Below are 21,528 nucleotides of genomic sequence, written 5' to 3'. Positions count from 1 at the left end.
ATTAGATTTGAAAGTAGCTAGTAAGCGTATTTGTCCTTTGACCAATGACCAAAGGGGAGTTTGTTAATTCAAGTAGTGGTTACTATTACTGAAATTAACTAAATATCCACCAAAGGTGGAGCTCCCCACAATTTCTCTAATGTTTTAATGACTAAAAAATCATCTTTATTCTTTATGGAAAGAGAGAATTCACAAAAAGATTTTTGTTATCATTATAATTTTCAAGAACCTAAAATGGGTTGAAGATAAAACAAGAAATAAAAGGGTAACACATTATTTTCTTGAATTTGACAATAACATGTCAGAATTGGAATTCTTGGAGTATTTGGAATAGGAAATTGTTGTTGAAACATATGAATTTTTGGGGGTAGAATTGAAAGAGAGAAATGTGGCATCCACCACCAGGTGTGCATGGGGAAAGAATGCATACACCAAATAAATTAATAGCAGTTGCAATAGACAAAGATAGAGGAAGTCAAATTGCTCTAAAATGGACAGTTGATCATCTTTTAGCCAGAGGCCAAACAGTTCTTTTGATCCATGTCAAACTTAAACAATCTGCTAATTCCTCTGGTCAATCCACTCCTACAAGTAATTCTTCTTCTCTTTCCCTCTCTACATTATATGTATTTTTGTTTTTTTTTAATAACAGTGGTGTCCGACCAGCTTGCTTGGACCTCGACTATCCCATGGATTACTTGCTATCTGATCTCACCGAGACATGTGACACAGGTACCGGGTGACTCTGGTATTTGTTTGTGCGTGTTGATGTAGTAGAATGACCACTTGTACAAATTAGAATAAAAATATTAAGTAGAATGTGTATACCTGGGCTTATTATTCCACGAATACATGTTACCTTCCACTAGCACAGATATCCGATAGTCAAGTATTTGATTGTAGATGTTGATATTGTAGAACGACCGCTAGTAAAATTCAAAATAAAGATATTAGATAAAATGTGTACACCTGGGATCCCATGATGTCTATCATAAATAGATGTAGGAATCAACTTGAAATTGCGCTGGAAATGCTGTTGATGGCGTGTAGATTTTCGAGGTTCTCACGTAAAAGGTATAAAAACTTAAGCACGATGAGCGATTTGCTTTTTTATTTTTAGAAAGAGAGGAATCATTTTAATATTAGTTGTCACTGCGAACAAATTTTGCAATGTCAAACACGTTCAAAACATGATTGCATATGGATAACTCTGTTCACCGAGACTTTAGCAGATGGAAAGAAATCACCTAGTATATTTTGTCGCTCCAGAGATTTGAACCCTTATTTCCCATGGTTTTCGTCCTGCTTCATTTACCAGAAGGCCACATCCATCGTATATTGAATTCTTATTGGACGTATATCAATCTTTTTATGTTTGACTTGCTTGTGTTTTAGAGCTAGAAGTTCATAACATTTGGTGGAACAAAGTAAGAGTTAAATGTTAGTAACATATAGCAGAGAAATTTTAAGTTAAAAACAGCCAGGTTTTTATAATTCTAAAAAGAGCTTATTGACTTAATAGATTTGATCTCTATATCCTCCCTATATTGGATTCTCTAATACTCGCAAGGAAGCAAGTTATAATTACATAGTCCAGTAGTTTCTCTTTTATTTCATAACTGAGATGGACATACAAAGAGGTCTATACATTTAAGAGAAATGAAATCTAAGTATGACAGGTGAACATGTAGTTGTACCGTAATAAAGAACGAGTGAAGACGTAATTAGTTCCATACTTACAGATTCTTTTTCTGTGTCATACTTGACTAATCATATTAATTTACCGAAAGTTGAGCTAGTTATTTGCTTGTTTCCGATCAAATTGACTGCTGCAACCTGCAAGTTTTGTGCTTAAATGGTTAATACAAATTTTCCATTTATAATTGGTTAAGTAACTTATCTGTCCTGCTTAAGACTGCTCCAAGTTCCATTTCATGAGGATAAATGGGAAAATGACGAGTATATTGAGTCTGGATTTGTTTTCTTTTATCGTCTAGTTGCAGAAATAACTGTGTACTTTTACATTTCAGAGTCAAACCAGATTTCTGATGAAGCTGGATCGGGAAATAGTGAATTGGATCCGCAGACAAAGGAACTGTTTCTTCCTTTCCGAGTATTTTGTACAAGGAAAGATGTTAGTAACTCGAAACCTTAGATGACTTCCCATATAAACCTAGGAGAAGACTAACAAACATTCGTAAAATTTGTCAAGTCTTAGTCATTATTTCCTTCAGCTTTCGCATTTCTAATTTTGTTTCTTCTTATCCTAAAAAAACAGGTACAATGTCATGATGTTGTGTTGGACGACACGGATGTGGTCAAAGCAATCGTTGAATATGTGAATCGAACGGGAATAGAGGTATTGATTCTTGGCGCTACAACAAGAGGTGGTCTTCTCAGGTATGACTCTGTCTATGCACGGAGTGTTGAGCTTACGATGGAAATAATTTCTGATCATAATATCCTGAACAGTTAATATGTTATCTAAATTCCATTTGATCTTCTTTCCGTTCTCAGTCACCTAATAGCAAAATTTTATAGACTGAAATAACAAACAAAAAAGTAAGAGCTATATGTCAAAATATGTTGTTCCTTACCTGTGGAATTTTACTGGGTTGTTGTTGTTGTTGTTGTCTATATATGGAGTGACATTCTCATTTTTCTCTCGCTTAGCGCATAAGTATGCTACAAACTTTGCTTAAAATATACTTTCAAAAGTTCCTCTGAAGAAGTAAAGGAAACTGGTGTTTGTATATACTTATGTGTGTGCATGTCTTTCGCCTTTTATTGAGGTTTCATTAGATCAGTTATTTTTGAATAAAAGAACGTCTTCAGATTATCTAATGTCAGTAGCCTTTTCTGTGTCGCAGATTTAAAGCGAAAGACATTCCAGGAGGCATATTAAAAGGGGTTCCTGATTTCTGTACTGTACATGTCATCTCCAAATCTGGAAAGATTGCATCTACGCGTGCTGCTTCTCGCCCTGCGCCTTTTGTCCATCCACTACGTCACCAGTTAATGCAGCCGGCCAGCACCAAATTTGCTCCTTTTGAAGGTTCAACACCCTCTGCTGCTAGTTCAAGAGGTGAAACAACCACTAGTAGCAAGTTCTTCTATCAAGTTTTGGTTGTATCTTGTTGTAATTCTATAACTGCGTTGTATAGGTCCTTATTCAGGAGGTCCAAAACCTGTTTGTGATCCGCCACCATCTACCCTTCAAAGTGACACAATGAATATGAAGTAAGTCGGAAAAATTATCTTGATATCCGCAGAAACTGTACTCCCTCCGTCCCAATTTATGTGTCACACTTTCCTTTTTGGTGTGTCCCAAAAAGAATGTCACCTATCTATATTTAGAAATAATTCAACTTTAAAATTTCTCTTTTACCCTTAATGAGATGATTTATGGCCACACAAATGTGTAATGCTTGTTTTAGACTGCAAGTTTCAAAAGTCTTTCTTTCTTTCTTAAACCTTGTGCCTAGTCAAACAGTGCACACAAGTTGGGACGGAGGGAGTACTGTGTTTTGATAACAGTAATTTGTTACATACAAAATGAGAATGTCAAAGTCAGCGATGCAAGTTCTTTGGAAGATTTTGAAATTGACGGATTTTGTTCTTCAGAGCGCTATAGTTTTGCATAGTTTTCTCATTTGAAGGCCTAAGTTGAATATTACTATTTTAAACAGGTCGCCGTTCACCCACAGGAAAGGCCCTAATGGAAAACCATATGAAATCTCTTTGCCAGATACTGATATATCATATGTTAGTTCTGGTCGGCCAAGCATCGACAACATCTATTCTTCATTTTCCGATGGCTATGATGGTGGTGGACCGACCCCTCCTAGGCTTTCAGGCTTTTCCGATTTTGAGACCCAAAGCTTTGATTCCACACAGTTTGGACGGAGATCGGTGGACACCCTGACTCCACCTGAACTATCATTTTCATCGTTCGAGAGTGATAGACCATCAATCTCCCAAGGACCAGTAGTAAGCATTTAAGAATATTGCTTTTTTTTTTTCGTGAACTGTAAAATCTGACTCAATATTTCTAGACCATTTAACTTTCTCTATGGATCGACGAATATCCTTAGTTCAAGTAGACTAGGCTAAAAGCATGTCTGCAACATATATTGTCTGGTTGAACTTTCTTATTCAACGAACGGATATAAAGCAAATTAGTTTCGATTAGAGTATGTTAAAGAGTGGTGATAGGATCTAAAATCTATAGTCAGTTATAGCTTCCGCTTGATGGGACGGAGAAATTTGGCTTCCTGCACTGTAGTTATTTGCTTGTGATGTAACTGACATTTCGTCATCTGGTTTTCTTTAAAGTCTATGTTGAACTTATGTTTTCGCCATTCTCAAACAAAGAGTAAGGATGTAATATTAAGGAATGTCATAATTATTAAGGAGTGAACGTGTTTTTTGGACGCTAGAATCCAGAAGTATATGTAAGAAACTCTTTTGATACTTTAGATATTGTCAAAACTTGAGAAATCATTATGGTAGATATTCGGCTGAGGCTCTTCATTTTGCAGAAATGCAGGGTAAGACTGCGTACCCTTGTGGTCCAGGCCTTCCTCGGACCCGCGTATAGCGGGAGCTTAGTGTACCAGACTCTTCACTTCATGCCTTTAAGCATTCTTTGTTCTATATTTACACCTCTCCTTTGGCTTACAGGACGATATGGAAGCAGAAATGAGAAGGCTAAAGCAGGAGCTTAAGCAGACAATGGAACTATATAGCACGGCTTGCAGGGAAGCACTTACAGCAAAACAAAAGGCACAATAAACTAATACTCCTGTGCAGTCTAATGATTCTATTGGATGTACTATAACATGTTGTTCGTTGCAGGCGATGGAACTCCAGCGCTGGAAACAGGAAGAACAACGACGACTAGAAGAGGCACGTTTAGCTGAGGAAGCTGCGCTGGCACTTGCCGAGAAGGAAAAGGCAAAGTCAAGAGCAGCCATTGAGCATGCAGAGGCAGCTCAGCGGCTTGCAGAACTAGAAGCGCAAAAGAGAATCAGCGCAGAAATGAAAGCTCTAAAAGAAGCAGAAGAGAAGAATAAGATACTGAATAAACTTACAAACTCTGATTTCAGGTACAGGAAATATACAATTGAGGAGATTGAATCTGCAACAGACTACTTTGCCCAAACTCGTAAAATTGGAGAAGGAGGCTATGGGCCGGTGTATAAGTGCTACCTCGATCATACGCCTGTTGCAGTTAAGGTCCTCCGTCCTGATGCTGCTCATGGAAGACAACAGTTTCAGCAAGAGGTAATTCAGTGAAAGATACAAAATACTGTTGGATAAGTATTTGAAAGAATGATATCCGAATTCAATGATTTTAGAGAAAATTGCTTACCACCCACTGTTATGTGTTACCTCCCTATGTTTATCACAGGCTTGAGGCATGTTTGTTTCATGGCCTGAGAGTCTAATTTAAACGGAATGTAAATAAGTATCAGCAGAAAAGTAAGCAAGGGGAAATCTTCAAAGTAGAATGAATAGCATCTGATCAAAAATAAGACAAAGGGCTATATAATCTCTAGACAAATTGTTATCAGTGCTGATCTAAGTAGAATGAAGGGTGTTCCGAACCCCCTTTGTCGAAAAAATTACACTGTGCAAATAGAGTAAATATGATCCTTTTTGGTTATATGTGAGATGTTGAATTCCCTTGACATGAAAACATTCAAGTATAGCAGTAAAGTGGGTTCAAAATTGCTTTAAGTCTCATAGGTTCAAATTCCAACTGTGACATCCTAGAATTTTTTTTGAATCCACTTGTAATAATTTCTGGTTCCGGCACTGATTGTTATAATGCCCCACAATTGAATGTTGGTATGTTATATTATAGTTAGTATTCTTTACTAGTCAATAATTATATTCTTCTATTGCAGGTTGAAGTCCTGAGCTGCATACGACATCCTAATATGGTGCTTCTTTTAGGAGCCTGTCCGGAATATGGATGCTTGGTGTATGAGTATATGTCAAATGGAAGTTTAGAAGACCGTTTATTCCACCGAGGAAAGACACCACCACTCTCTTGGCAGCAGAGGTTTCGAATTGCTGCTGAGATAGCTACTGGCCTGCTTTTCCTACACCAGAGCAAACCGGAGCCATTAGTGCACCGTGATCTAAAGCCAGGCAATATTTTGCTGGATCGCAACTTTGTGAGTAAGATTAGTGATGTTGGCTTAGCTCGACTTGTTCCTCCATCAGTAGCAGATACTGTCACTCAATATAGAATGACATCAACGGCTGGAACTTTCTGCTATATTGATCCTGAATATCAGCAAACTGGCATGCTTGGTGTAAAATCGGATGTATACTCCTTAGGGATCATATTCTTGCAGATTTTAACAGCTAAGCCGCCAATGGGATTGACTCATTATGTTGATAGGGCAATTGAGAAAGGGACATTCAATGAAATGCTTGATCCAGATATTCCTGATTGGCCCGTCGATGAGGCTTTGAGTCTTGCCAAGTTATCGCTACAATGCTCTGAGCTAAGGCGAAAAGACAGACCGGATCTTGGCAAGGTCGTTTTGCCACAATTAGAAAGATTGAGAGCACTTGCAGAAGATCACACATGCCCATCACTTATGTACAATTCCAATATTTCACCCAATCACAGCCAAGTTTCCCTCTCCCGGGTAAGTCAAGATGCATAAATTAAGAGTTTAACTTTTATACACTGCCAGTTCACCGAGAAGGTAACTACAGGTATCTCGTCCATAAAAAGTGAGATTAGTAGCGTAGACAATAAGCCAAGTTACCTACTACAACATGTTACAATATACTGACCGCAGAAGCGGATCCAGAATATGAACTTTATGGGTTCAGATCCAAAAATCTACCACATCACATCTAATATTATTTGTAACATATATTTAATGAATTTTTTGGCAAATATATAGGATCTGACCCATAGATTCTATTCTAGATATGCCCCTGGCTGACCTTGTAAACCTTCTTTAGACTGTCAGCGTATATACGTTAAATCCATAAAATGAACATCATATATCTTTGATGAACAATAAGATATTTAGTATTGCTTTTGTATATGTACTGCAGTCATCAAAACCTCATCCATGCTGGAAATTTTCTTTTCTTTTATTTACAGTTTTCGTCGTGATTTATGCAGGACAACTTAAGTTACCCAAATACAATGCCATCTAGCTACGAGAGCTCGAGGAGCCAATAAAACACAGGGTCCTAATGGATGAGAATTTTGTTCTGAAGTTTTAATATGAGAATTTTTCTTTTAAGAAAATATCAAAAACTAAATGTTTTGTTAGTGTGGGACTTGCCTTCCTCTTTTGTCCTATTATTTGTTAGCATTTTCTTCCTCTTTTTTACACCATGTAAGTGCTTTATGAAGCCCCTAATTTTCAGTTTGTACAGATTTGGGGCTAAGATAAGACGAAATTTTTTGTTTGAACATACTATAATTCTATTTCTTTCATCTCACAGCTTTGGGGTAAGAAGAAGATCTTTTTTGTTTACACATACTATTATTATATTTCTGTCATCTTATACTGTCCAATTTTCTGCCAACTCCAATAAACTCTATGTTGGGTTTGCAAACAAAGTCTTATTGGTAGCTGAAAAGATTTGGAGCTTACATCTCACATCTCTTAATAGTGTGAGGCCTTTTGGGGAAAATCATATATTTGACCAAAAAATGTTGAGCCTTTTAGTTAAACTAATTAATGAAGAAAATAGAGGATAAATCCTAGCCAAACATAATTAACTTTAGATCTAAGCACATTGAATACGAGAATCACGTAAGATCAAGCTTGCATAACTTTTGTAAGGACGATTAAAGAATATCAAATGTAAATGGTAAGCTTACATCTTTGACACCAAATTGTTTTGTATTTAAAAGAGTGAAGAAGAAAAAGAAGGAATCTCGTTGACAACTAAGNATATATATATATATATATATATATATATATATATATATATATATATATATATACATACATACCATCTTCCTCTTTGTCCAACGGTCTTTAACCAGCATACCCCTACTTTACTATACCCCTCTTTACTCGCTCAAGCATGACTGCATATTTTCTGCCGTGCAAGCGTTTCGATGGCTCGATCTCAGCAGTGGCCAAGACACTCGTCGCCATTACGCTTATAGGTACGTCCATGGCTTGGTCGACCCCTTTCCATTCCTTTTAATGGTAATCCACTTGTGGTCAGATTTTGACCCATAAAGTTAGTCCATCCGCCTGTTGGGGTCGCCTCTTGGCGAGCTCGATGGTCGGATTCTATTGATTCAAAAGTTAGGAGAAATCTGATCATTATGCGAGGGTCGAGGTCCTTATGGTAAGGTAGCGACGTGACGCTTTAAGAATCTCATTGGACCGTTACATCATTTCAGAGTTGAGTCGTCACATCAATTCATGATATCATGAATGCTTATTATGCGTCATTATGGCGTAAGTTTCCCAGGCACTGTATCGTTTCTTGTGCCCTTTCCGTTTCCTGATTGGCGGCTCTCGGATTTCTCGCTCAGGACATTTATATTTCTATAAATAGGGGGAGCCTCTTATTAGACTGTTGCACTTTTCAATTTGTCTAAGAAAGAAATTCTGCAAACTTCCTCCTCGTTCTCTAATCTTTCATACTTCTGCTTTCGCTAGAGTTTTCTGTGACCATTACCTTTTTACCTTCATCGTTCTCGTTTATTTCGATCAAAGAAGACAAATGGCTAGTACTCCTTCTCAATCTAATAGAGCTATCGGTGCTCCGGTGTCGGAAAGTGACGTATCCCTATTCGAAGAGGGAGCGGAGGTGGTGGAAGATGAAGGATTCCCGATGGTGGATGAGTTAGTTCCTCGCCCGGGGAAGACGAGGACCAATTTTAACAGCCCTACTACGGATGAACCGAAGCCTGTTCCTTCCACTATGGAGGGTGCCGGCGGGGAAGAATATTATGCATCTGCACCGTCCGGGATATTGCGCGTTCTACGCGTATCCCTTTGTTGTCGGGTACACGCTTCCCCTTCCTTCTCAGGTGGTGGACTTCTGCTGCTTCTATGAAGTGTGCCCGACTCAACTCTCTCCGTATACGTACAAACTCTTTCTTATGCTCATCAAGTACGCGGAGCTGGCCGGCCGAGGAATTTCCCAGGGGCAAATGGTTCACATCTTTGCCCCTCATTTTCTTCGGGGTACGATGATCCATATGCGCCATCGAGGAACCAAGAGTTTGGTGGTGAAGATGGACAATAAGGCCAACCTCCGTTTTTGGGAAAGCTACTTCTATGTGTGGACAGAGCACCTCGTGGCGAACCCGGTAGGGTTTCCAGAGACATGGAACTTCGCTCGTGAGTTTTCCTTTGTTTACTTTGTGATTTTTCTTAAGACGATCGCCGATCGTCTCCCTTTAAGCGACATTGCTGAGGACTTGTTTTTGCTTTTGCAGCCGAGAGACTACCTTCCCCGCTAGTTGCTGATATCCGCGAGTGGGTGAGCGCAATTCTCCCCCACACGGTGGGGATTCGTGAGTAGGCGTTCTTCCATGAGAAGTTTGGGCGCAAGCCTCTTACTAGTGAGTCAGCCTGTTGTAGTTTCGCTTTATTCTTTGCTTCATAGTTTAACCTTGTCGTTATATGATCTAATCCCTCCTTGTTGATAGGTCGGAGAGTGCGAAGGACGAGGGCTCCTCCGCTTGCATTCCCTCAACCTACGCCCCCTGCCCGGTTTGCGTCGAGGGCTACTGCCCGGCCTATACCAAGAGCTACTGCCCGGCCTACACCCGCGGCCGAAGCCGTGCGCGTGGAGGTTACTCTTCAGCCGGAGACTTCGATTCCCACAGTCCGTTCAACGGGCGAATATTCCCGCGTTGGTAGTGGAGAGGCCCCATCGAAGAGATGATGGGTAGTGTTGGAAGAGGCTTCTCCAGCCGAAACATCTTCGAGGGGAGACCTTGCCTCGGCGGCGCCTGAAACTGGCGGTGGTACCAACCTGGACGCAGAGGTAATGCCCGTTGTAAGCGTTCAAGGGGCTAGTGTGACGGAGAGGCAGAGTTCCGAGGTTGTCGTTGCTGTTTCGGGCGGCCCTTCGACATCGCGGCAGAACCGTGCCCCTTCTTCGGCCAATGAGAGGGGGAAGGGTGTCATGGTTGAGGATTATGAGTCTGAATCCGACATTGACCCTAAGAACATGAGGATATTCGAGAAGGGATTTACTCGAACTGTGGTAAGAGCGGAAATCTCATTCTGCTGCAAGACACGGTGGATCTGGTGCCGCAGTTCGATCTTCTGTATTCCGCCGCTGAAAGCGAAGCTCTTCAGGATGTCAGCGACTCCGAGCTATCACGTGGTGTGGCCGCGATTGGCCTAAGGGTGAGTTCCCCTTTATTTTCTTAGTTTTGTGACCTTTGATTTTACACTGACTCTTTCTTGCTTCCTTTTTTTTTAGACTTACATGCTGGAGGTTGAGAGTGCTCGTAGGACCGAGACGCGGGACGAGATCTTTCTGAAAATGGTCGAGAAGTATCGGCGATATCGCAACAGATGCCGGGAGAGGCATGAGCAGCTTAGAGCGGGTGCGGGCTCCCAATTCACCAGGGAGGAGTTGGAGAGAAGAGATGAGGAACTGATGCGGTCTATCCGCAGATGCAGCGAGCTTGAGGAGCAACTTCATGTCAAGGACGAAGAGCTTTAGGTGGGCAAAGGGGTCGCCACGGAATATGAGGACTTTCTGGCAAAGGTATCGTCTCTACAAGCTGAGCTTGAGCAAAATGCTACTAAGGTCGATGCTCTGAGTGCGGAATGGACGGAGAAGGTGGCTGAACTAGAAAAGAAAGTGGTCGAGATGGAGAGAGACGAGAACGCTCGAGTGTCGGCTTTGGCGAGGGTGGCAGCACTAGAGGATACTATCCGCGTCCTCCGGTCCGAGCAGGAGAGAGAGCGACGGCCACGCTAAGGGAGGCACAGCTCGAGGAGCGAATTGGTGAACTTGATCGAGACGCTTCGATCTTGGGAGACCGAGTTGCGGCTCTCGAAGCTGAGAAGGTGCAGTTATTGGCTCAAGCTCCCTCTCAAGAGTCTACTTCGGCCATTGTTCCCCGCCGCCTGTATGAGCTATGGGTCCATGCCGAGGCCCAACGTAATATATACAAGGGTTTATGGGAGATGGGGAATATCCCAGAGGCCGCCTTTGAAGATGCTCGGGCGAAGGCACGTGAGGCTCGCACTGCCTGCGGTTACGACCCTACAACGCCGGAGGCTGGAGAGGGCGTTGATGTCGAGGATGGGCTCCCTTCTGATGATGATGAGGATGTTGGGAAGAACGGCGATGGGGAAGACACTGAGAGAAGCTTCTGCTGCAACCTTTGTACTTAGTTTTTTTTTTTGTTCTTCTGTTGTTTATTTTCATCTTTTTCCCGAGGGCCCGTTTCGGCCTTTTGTAGGGTGCGGTTGTCGCGCATGTAATGAAATAGTTGTTTCGCCTTCGTTTGTGTATCTTTTGATTTTATGTGATGAGTCCCTGATCTTTTTAATTGGGAATCCGACCTTGCCCTGATCGCGTAAGATCTCACCATATGAGTCTGAATGAGTCACTTTGGATCTGTCGGTTCGAGCAAGTCGACTTTTGACTTGCCAACTTAGGCGGAACCAACCTTAATTCAAAGGAGGTCGAATTTAGACTCACCATCTTGGGCGAAGTCAGTTTCGACTTGTATACTCGAGTGGGATCGAATTCCGACTTAATAATTTAGGCGAAGTTAATTTTTCCATATGTATTCGAGCGAGATTGAACTCGGAGTTGCCATCTTGGGCGAAAGTTTCTGACTTATATATTCGAACGAGGTCAATTTTGGAGTCGCCATTTTGGGCGAAGTCAATTTCTGACTTATATATTTGAACGGGGTCGAATTTGGAGTCGCCATATTGGGCGAAGTCAAATTCTGACATATATTCGAACGAGGTCAAATTTGGAATCGCCATCTTGGGCGAAGTCAATTTCTGAGTTATATATTCGAACGAGGTCGGATTTTCCTTTTGTTTGGCGATGGCCGATAGCCGTAAGGGCGTTAATTCGAGTGAGGTCGGTATTGTAACCCATTGTAATTTCGAGCGAGGTCGAAATTTCCTTTCATTTGGCAATGGCCGATGGCTGTAAGGGTGTTAATTCGAGCGTGGTCGGAATTGTAACCCGTTGTAAATTCGAGCGAGGTCAAAATTTCCTTTCGTTTGGCGATGGCCGAAATGGTGTTAATTCGAGCTAGGTCGGAATTGTAACCCGTTGTATTATTTTTACTGGAGGACATTACTCGTTGCAGCACTGTTTGCGCGTGCGTCGGGGCAAGTCCCGGATTGCTTAATTTTGCTTTCATTGGAGAATAATGTGGGTTTCATGGGTGAGTCCCAGTTTGCTTAACTTTGCTTCCATTGGAGAATATTGTGGGTTTCATGGGTGAGTACCCTATTCTGGAGATTGTTTCTCAATAGTCGACCCGTGCCGAACCATTTCTGTTGTTTGTTGTATGGTACGGCTTAGGGGGCTTTGCTCGGTTGTTGCTTGCAAGATGGCATGGTACGGAACCTTTCCTGGGGTGTTTTGGTGGCGTTAGTTCCTTGTTCGCGTACATATGAGAGTGATCGTGTTCCTGTTCTGAACCAACAAGAGAGCGTGATAAGTTAAACCCAAACGAAATTGCCTTACCTTGACCTGGAAAGTCGGTGAAAGGAGGAGCGGCGCTGTAGGGTCGCTCGCTACGCCTCGTACTCGAATGATGGTTTCAGATTTGGCAGTCGTGTTAGGCTTCATCTTTAATCGCGTCTAGGCTTCTCGTGGGTTGGACTTACCTTGCCCGTTGGGTATCGAGACCGAGACCCAGTCCGGCCCCGTCCGATATGCGCAAACAAGAAGGGAAAATGTCATACTTTGTTCATAAATCATCATGTGCGTGTGGGTACGAAAATAAGGTAGGATATGCCCGCTATTTCAAAAGGTCACACAGTAGGCTATCATCCCTTCCTAAGAGGTGGAAGTACGAGCCGGTATACAAGGTGAATACGTCATATGGAATTACGGCCATGCCAAGCGCATAGTGACCATGATTCTACTTTAAACATGCATATGACGTGCCAAACCCATCGCTACAGGTGAGGCGTGTGTTTTGCATAGACATCGGTTACAATTTCTATTTTTATGTAGAGATCTAACCTAGATTGGTACGGTTATCTCAAAAGTTTATCTACCATTCTTTTCGAGTTGGTGTTTACACCGAGATGGTGAGGTTGTGACAGCCTGGAAGTAATACTTGGCAAGTTCTAGATCTAAAGAAAACTAAAAATTTTGGCTAAGAAATCCCCATAGACGGCGCCAAATAGTTTGACAAAAAAGTATTGAGCCTTTTAGTTAAACTAATTAATGAAGAAAATAGAGGATAAATCCTAGCCAAACATAATTAACTTTAGATCTAAGCATATTGAATACAAGAATCACATAAGATCAAGCTTGCATAACTTTTCTTAGGACGATTAAAGAATATCAAATGTAAGCTTACATCTTTGACACCAAATTGTTTTGTATCCAAAAAGAGTGAAGAAGAAAAAGAAGGAATCTCGTTGAGAACTAAGAGATATATCTTTATTAATTCAGTAATAACGATTACAAAGCTTGTAACCAAAATCTAGGCTTCTACTTTGTTGTTGAAGGTCTCCTCCCGTTCTTCTGTTCCTTTTTCTCTCCTGGGAGCCTCCTCCCTTCTTGCTTTATTCTGTCATATATATATTGCCCATCTTACCCTTTGTCCAACGGTCTTTAACCAGCATACCCCTAGTTCACTATACTCCTCTTTACTCGCTCAAGCATGACTGCATATATTCTGTCTTGCAAGCCTTTCAATGGCTCGATCTCGGCAGTGACCGAGACACTCGTCGCTGTTACGCCTTACGGATACGTCCATGGCTTGGTCGACCCCTTTCCATTCCTTTTAATGGTAATCCACTTGTGGTCAGATTTTGACCCATACACCATACAGGTTTGGCCCAAAACGGACAATATCATACTATGTTAAGAGTATCTTTGGGCTGGTTTAGCCCACAACTGGTATCAGAGCTCATGTTCGATGGTACGAGTATGGCGATGGTTGAGTGATGGTGTGGAGCTCGGTTTGCTTACCCTTACGAGCTCAAAAACACACATAGACAAAAAAGAAGCTAATTGTGAGCTTCAATTGCTATGCTCTGACAATGTGGGTGGCACACACTAAATCTCAAAATATTGACATGTGGATCGTGGTAATGGGCCACGTGGAACTTAGTTCGTGGGAGAGACCCGGGGATTGTGGTGATGGGCCACGTTGATCTTAGTTCGGGGGGATTGGTACTTTTTGGGAAAAATCATACGGGCTTGGCACAAACCGGACAATATCACATCATGTTAGGAGTATCTTTGGGTTGGTTTAGCCCGGCGGTACTCCACACGGAAAATTTGCAATGTGAGCAAAAAATGAAATTGTGAAAGGAAATCATTTTTCTTCTATTGTAGATATAAAATATACAAGAAAAAGAAAAATATATAAAAATCTAAGCTACTAAGAAATTCTTTTTAATTAGCTTCATTATTATCATAATTTTTGCTCATTAACCTAGCAGATTGAAGCAATAGTTGGTAAAAATTTAAACAGCAGTTACTCTTATCTATATTTAAGTAAAACTTTAAAAGGAAGATGAACGAATATTTACGTGACCAAAAGGATAATTTAGAGCAAAGATAAATAGAGGTTGATTGTTCAAAGTTTTAGCACCTTTCATGTGGATGCGTAAAATTATATTTGTAATGTGGCAGTGTTTGAATGCATGTGCACGCAATTTAAGAAAGAAGAAAAGATTTTTGAAACTTGTGATCTTAAACATGAAATAAAAAAAATTGTGGCTATAAAAAATTTATTAAAGACAAATATAAAATTCAAATTAAATTATTTTCAAATAAAAAAAAAATTAAGACAGACTAATAAGTGGATAGCGCACCAATAATAATTGGACGAGGTTATCTAAGAAGTTGTGGCTTTGCCACCCTTTCCTATCCTTAGCCTCATGTTCATTGTCCTAATGCGAAAGTTGATCTTGAATAAAGGCACGAGTAGGCTAGTTCCTCGTATCCTGCACAGATATAAGAGTGACAAATGAAATGGTTGGACTAAATTTAAGTAGACCAAATCAAGTCAAACAAAAAGTCGGGCATGACCTAACTTAACAAGTCAAGAATCAAGATAAGAAATCGTGTCATTGACCCAATTTGTCAAAGTTAGGATCTTTATCTAAATAATCGGTGGGTTTCAATGTTTATATTTTTCACCAATGTATATAGATTATACAGTGATTATATATATCATATTATACTATCTTATAAGTGTGAAGCCCAAAGTGTAAGATTAAATTACTAAAATACCCATCAAAATCTAAATAACCTTTTTACCCTTTACTCAAACATTCTTTATATAATATTTTTGTACCAAAGAGTAAACTTACCTTCAATTTTGTACTCAAGCATCTTATAATAAATATGTAGGGGTAATAATAATAATGATGCTTGAAGATGTAGAGACTGAATGAATACTTTTAATACAATGTAGAGACTGAATGAATATTTTTAATACATGTACATATATATATATATATATATATATATATATATATATATATATATATAGAGAGAGAGAGAGAGAGAGAGAGAGAGAGAGAGAGAATTTTTTTTTATTCAAGTATCACATATCAAATTTTAGAGTGTATAGAGAGTTCTCTTGCATCTGCCATAAAATTAACTTATCATTGCTTTAGAGTTTTTACATTTGTCCTTCAACATTAACCCTTTGAAAACTAAATTAACCCTTCAACATTGACGTAGAAAAATGTAATAATAAATTCAGTTTATAAATTTTAAAAAGCTTTGTCCTGATTAATATGAATACACGTGCATAGCACGTGAGCAGAAGCTAGTGTATATATATATAATATATATATATATATATATATATATATATATATATATATATGTTGAATATTTTTAGTTTAAGCACTTGGTTGTGTGACTATTTAAGTTAATTACAAGTTTTAATTACATTAGATGTGTTGGGCCAATTGTGATTATAAAAGGTTACATTTGACCGTTCAATAAAAATAACTACATTCGCTAGCTAAATATACACAAAAATATACACGGATTATGTATAAAATAGGTATATTATACATTATAATACTAAAAATATTTATTTTACTGGCTATTATTTTAGGAGCAGCAATACAGTGTAATTTTACCATTGAAAATAAGAGAATAATAATTCTTAACACCATTTTTCTCATTTGTGTGGTTCCTTTTTTATCATTTGGTTAACCATTACATAATGCATAGTTTTTCTTTCTTTATAGAGGAAAAAAGAGAAATATATCTTTTTAGTCGTTTTTAAAATAATAATCGATAATATATATATATATATATATATATATATATATATATATATATCTATTATATACATATAATACATATATTTTATATAATTTTGACCAGCAAATATAATTAGTTTTGATCGACTGGTCAATTTTATATTTTGCTTGATATCTTGATTGCAGATTCAATTATCGGATGAATAGAATAAAAATCAAGAATCTTCTTTATTTGACAAAATTTTCTTCTACATTATCGACATTTTTGAATGAGTTAATGTGATGACCCGAAAGGTCACTTATGAATTAGAACCCAATTTTGCGCTTTGAAGCTCTAAATACCTTATTTTATCCTTCCTCAATTTGCGTGCGCAGTCCAGGCGTGTTTCCGGTAAGCTTTTTATGTTAAAAACTGATAAAAATATGAAAAATTTGATTGAAAATCCATTTGAGTTAACTTCAGTAAACATTTTGAGAAAACGGATCCGAATTCGTATTTTGACGGTCCCGGTGGGTCCGTATCGTAATTTGGGACTTGGGCGTATGCCCAGAATCGAATTTGGAAGTCCCTAGCTCGAGTTATTGGACTTTGTTGAAATTTGAAAGTTAAAGGCTTAATGAATTTGAAATGTTTGACCAATATTTGACTTTTTGGATAACAGGTCCGTATTATGGTTCCGGAATCCGGTATAGGTCCAATAACATATTTTTAACTTGTCTGTAAAATTTGGTGAGAAATGGAGTTGATTTGACGTGATTCGGACGTCCGGTTGTGAAAATAGAAGTTTCAAAGTTTTCTTGAAAATTTCACTTGATTAAGTGTTCGATCCGTAGTTCTAGGTGTTATTTTGGGGATTTGATCGCGCGAGAAAGTTCGTATAATATTTTTAGACTTGTGAGCATAGTTGGTTTAGAGCCCCGAGGGCTCGGGTGAGTTTTGGATAGGCTATGGAGTGAAATTGGACTTAGGAAATGTTCTTGGTGTTTCAGTCCTGATGCAAGCCTCTGATCTCGCATTTGCGAGATCAGGCTTCACATTTGCGAGCTCTTATGGGTCCACATTTGTGAGCTACTTATCGCATTTGCAAAGAGTAGCTGGGCCACATGATGTTCGCATTTGCGAAGGGGGTCAGGTAGGGGCAGTGATTGCAATTGCGATCAATTGGTCGCATTTGCGAAGAGACAGTGTTCGCATTTGCGAACTTCTCATGGAAAATGCGATGAATGTAGAGACGCAACGATCTTCGCAATTGCGATGGATTCTTCGCATTTGCGGGGTTCGCATTTGCGAACACCAGGCCGCAAATACGACATCTGCAGATTATCAAAACTTGACTTATATGGGATTTTCGATTCATTCTTCAAATTTTCAAACCTAGAAACCCTAGAGGCTATTTTTCAAAGAACTTTTCTTCCCCAAATTATTGGCAAGTGATTATAAATTAGTTTCTTTCAATCTTTCACTACTTTTCCTAATATTTCAACCTAAAATCTTAAGTTTTCATGGTGGAAATTGGGGGTTTTAGGTAGAAATTAGGAATTTTTTAAAGAAGGGGATTTAGACCTCAAATTAAGGTCGGATTCCAAAACAAACTACTTAACCGGGCTCGGGGGTGAATGAGTAATCGGATTTTGGTCTGAATTTCGGGTTTGGACCAAGCGGGCCCAGGTGTTGACTTTTGTTGACCTTTCCAATAATGACCTAAATTGAATTCTTTACAATCGTGGGTAGTTACTAAGGCTTAATTTTGAATCGTTTGGTTGGTAATTTGCTATATTCTATTGGTTCAGAGGCTTGTTTGAAAGAAAAGGTCGTAGTTGAGCTTTGAGTTTGGTCTTTGGAGCTTGGTAAGTGTTGTGGTTAACCTTGACTTGAGCGAATAGGACTTGTTTGTCTATTTGCTACATGTTTAAATGTTGGATATCATGTATATGTGAGGTGACGAGTACTTATGCATTGTTATCGGGTTAAAACATGCGGGTGGGACTTGGTTTCTTGTAATTATTGCTTTCGTTGATCATGTTAGCTATATTTAGACTAGTATTGTTGCATTGATCGTTCTTATTATGTTTACGGGTTTTTGGTAATAATTGAGTATTGATTTCAAAGTTAAGGTTGGTATTGTGGAACCAAATATTGAAGTAAGGCTTGTTCTTATTATTCTATCTCCCTGTTGTTATTTGTTCATTGCTTTATGGTAAGGAAAAGTGTTAATGCATGAAGGGTGATGACGTGCCATATTGTGAGTGTTAATGCACGAAGGGTGATGTCGTGCCATATTGTGAGTGTTAATACACGAAGGGTGATGTCGTGCTATATTATGAGTGTTAATGCACGAAGGGTGATGCCGTTCCATGTTATGAGAGTTAATGCACGAAGGGTGATGCCGTGACGTGCCGTTTCTATTGATTTATATGGTGAGGTTGAGAGTAAATGCACGAAGGGTGATGCAGTGTTCAAGTTATCATTGCTGTTGTGATTCTCTATCTTGTATTCCCCTCAGCATGTCCCCTCCCCCCCTCCTCCCGATATTACTTGTCTAGCTTTTATTTCCCGTTATTTTGTACATATACTATTATTTGCATAAGTTTATTAGGTAGATGTCTTGTCATAGCCTCGTCACTACTTCGTCGAGGTTAGGCTCGACACTTACGAGTACATGGGGTCAGTTGTACTCATAGTACACTCTGCACTTCTTGTGCAGATTTTGGTGCTAGACCTAGCTGATCGTGAGGTTAGCAGCTGGACTTGCTTGTCAGGATACCCAAGGTAGATCTGCTAGCGTCCGCAGACCCTGGAGTCTCTTCCTAGTCTTATTATTTTGTTGTTTATTTTCAGAACAATGTATTTCCTTTCGGACTTTGTTTGTAGTAAATCATAGTAGCTCATGAGTTGTGACTCCAAATCCTAAATGTATCAGATATTATGGGTTTTATGTTATTCCGAAAATTAGTTTTAGCTTCTGTTTAGCTTAATTGTTCTTGTTATTGAAATTGGCTAAAGTTTGCATTAAGAATCCTCTAACATTGGCTTGCCTGGCAAGTGAAATGTTAGGCGCCATCACGGTCCCGACGGTGGGAATTCCGGGTCGTGATAAGTTGGTATCAGAGCACTAGGTTGCCTAGGTCTCACAATTCACGAGCAGGCTTAGTAGAGTCTTGAGGATTAGTAGGGAGACGTCTGTACTTATCTTCCAGAGGCTACGAAGTTTAGGAACAATTTCACTTCTATTCTTCTCTGTCGTGCGATTTTGTTCTCTCATTGCTAATTGAACCCTCCTACTCTTGTTCCCTCGCAGATGGCGAGAACGCATACTGCATCTTCAGTTGAGCAGCAGCCAGAGACCCAGTGGCAGCTCCTACGAGGAATAGAGGTCGAGGCTGAGGCCGTGCCAAAGGCCGAGGCAGGGGCAGGGCTCAACCAAGAGCTCGAGCAGCAGCACCAGCAGTGGAGCCTCAGGTGGAGTTTGATGAAGAGGTTCCAGCTCGGACTGTTTCTGCAAGACCAGCTCAGGTCCCGGAGGGGTTCATCGTCACCCAAGTGCTTCAGGATGCTTTTGTCCGTTTGGTGGGCCTTATGGAGAGTGTGTCCCAGGGTGGCACTTTTCCCTTGGCACCATTCTCTCAGGTTGAGGAGGAGCACAGACTCCTGCTAGTCACACCCCGGAGTAGATGGCTCCCCAGTATCAGACTCCAGTAGCTCAACCAGTTGGAGTGGTTCAGCTGGTTGTTGCGGCACGGGCCGGTGGTAGATTAGCTATGTCTTATGAGGGCTTATTGAGGTTGGACAAGTTCACCAAGCTCTTTCTAATTCACTACAGTGGTGCACCTTCTGAGGACCCACATGATTATCTTGACTGTTGCTATAGGTCTACGGAACATGGGGATAGTGGAGACCAATGAGGTCGATTTTGATGTGTTTCAGATAACGTGTTCCGCCAAGAAATGGTGGAATGATTTTGTATTGACCAGACCAGCTGGGTCACCTGCTCTTATTTGGGACCAGTTCTCTCAGATATTTTTTGAGAAGTTCCTTCCTGTTACACCGAGAGAGGATTATCGCAGGCAGTTCGAGCGTCTCCAGCAGGGCACTATGACCGTCACTCAGTATGAGACCCGTTTTGCAGATCTGGCCCGTCATGCTATTCTTCTGCTTTCTACCGAGAGAGAGAGGGAGAGGATGTTTATTGAGGGGCTTGCGCAGCCTATCAGGTTGCAGATGGCCAAGGAGACTAGGAGTGATATTTCTTTTCAGACGGCTGCCAATGTTGCCAGGCGAGTCGAGATGGTTCTAGCTCAGGGGAGTGGTCAGGGGTTTGACAAGAAGCCTCGTCACTCTGTTGTATTCAGTGGAGCCTCATTTGGAGGCCGGGGTACTTTTGATAGAGGCCATCCTCCCAGGCCGTTTCATTCAGCACTCCAGTCATCCCACAGTGCCTCATGTGGTCGTGGCCCTCATATGCATTATTCCGACCAGCTAGCCTATAGTGCACCACCAGCTCCTATTAGTGCAACTTCACTCCAGAGTTTTCAGGGTGGTTACTCTGGTCGACAGGGTCAGTTTCAGGGTCAGCAGTCGCAGAAGCCAAGGTCCTATTATACTTGTGGTGATCCGAGGAACATTGCTAGATTTTGCCCTCATGCATCAAGTAGTCCTCAGCATCAGGGTTCTCATGCCATGGTCCCGGCACCGGGTGCTTCACCGCCTGCTCAGCCAGCTAGAGGTAGGGGTCAGGCAACCAGAGGTGGTGGTCAGGCCATTAGAGGTGGAGGTCAGACTTCTAGAGGTGAAGGCTGGCCAGCTAGGGCCCGTTCTAGAGATGTAGTTCAGAGTGGTGGGGCCCAGCCCAAATGCTAGGCTTTTCCACCCAGGCCTGAGGTTGAGTCTTCTAACGTCGTTATCACGGTATTGTTTCAGTTTGCAGTGGAGATGCTTCAGTTCTATTTGATCTGGGTTCTACTTATTCTTATGTGTCATCTTATTTCGTCTCATATTTGATTGTGCCTCGTGATTCTTTGAGTGCTTATGTGTATGTGTCCACACCTCTGGGAGATGCTATTATTGTAGATCGCATTTATCGTTTGTGTGTGGTTACCA

General features: G+C 40.5%; 1 protein-coding gene across 2 annotated transcripts; it reads left to right on the top strand.

Annotated features, from left to right (window-relative positions):
• The first annotated feature begins 188 nt into the window (after positions 1-188).
• LOC109238254 (U-box domain-containing protein 52-like) lies at positions 189-7,458 on the top strand. Of its 2 annotated transcripts, XM_019404684.1 has the most exons (11): positions 189-591; positions 667-732; positions 2,031-2,134; positions 2,279-2,400; positions 2,871-3,085; positions 3,165-3,240; positions 3,690-3,990; positions 4,684-4,785; positions 4,858-5,286; positions 5,913-6,668; positions 7,160-7,458. In XM_019404684.1, exons 1-11 carry the CDS (start codon positions 387-389, stop codon positions 7,217-7,219), a joined length of 2,436 nt encoding a protein of 811 aa, XP_019260229.1. In that variant the 5' UTR covers positions 189-386; the 3' UTR covers positions 7,220-7,458. The 2 variants fall into 2 exon arrangements, with proteins under 2 accessions (XP_019260229.1, XP_019260230.1); XM_019404685.1 differs by lacking the exon at positions 667-732.
• The last annotated feature ends 14,070 nt before the right edge of the window (positions 7,459-21,528 follow it).

The sequence above is a fragment of the Nicotiana attenuata genome, unplaced genomic scaffold (genome assembly GCF_001879085.1).
Source record: "Nicotiana attenuata strain UT unplaced genomic scaffold, NIATTr2, whole genome shotgun sequence".
Classification (NCBI taxonomy): Eukaryota; Viridiplantae; Streptophyta; class Magnoliopsida; order Solanales; family Solanaceae; genus Nicotiana; species Nicotiana attenuata.
The sequence above is the reverse complement of the archived record's forward strand: the minus strand, read 5'-3'. Positions and strand labels throughout refer to the sequence as shown.

Bases quoted from the DNA above. Each gene is read 5' to 3' on its own strand.
- LOC109238254 (XM_019404684.1), top strand. From the start codon at position 387: ATGTGGCATCCACCACCAGGTGTGCATGGGGAAAGAATGCATACACCA. The intron at 592-666 runs GTAATTCTTCTT...GTGTCCGACCAG, and splicing joins TGGTCAATCCACTCCTACAA to CTTGCTTGGACCTCGACTAT. The intron at 5,287-5,912 runs GTAATTCAGTGA...CTTCTATTGCAG, and splicing joins GACAACAGTTTCAGCAAGAG to GTTGAAGTCCTGAGCTGCAT.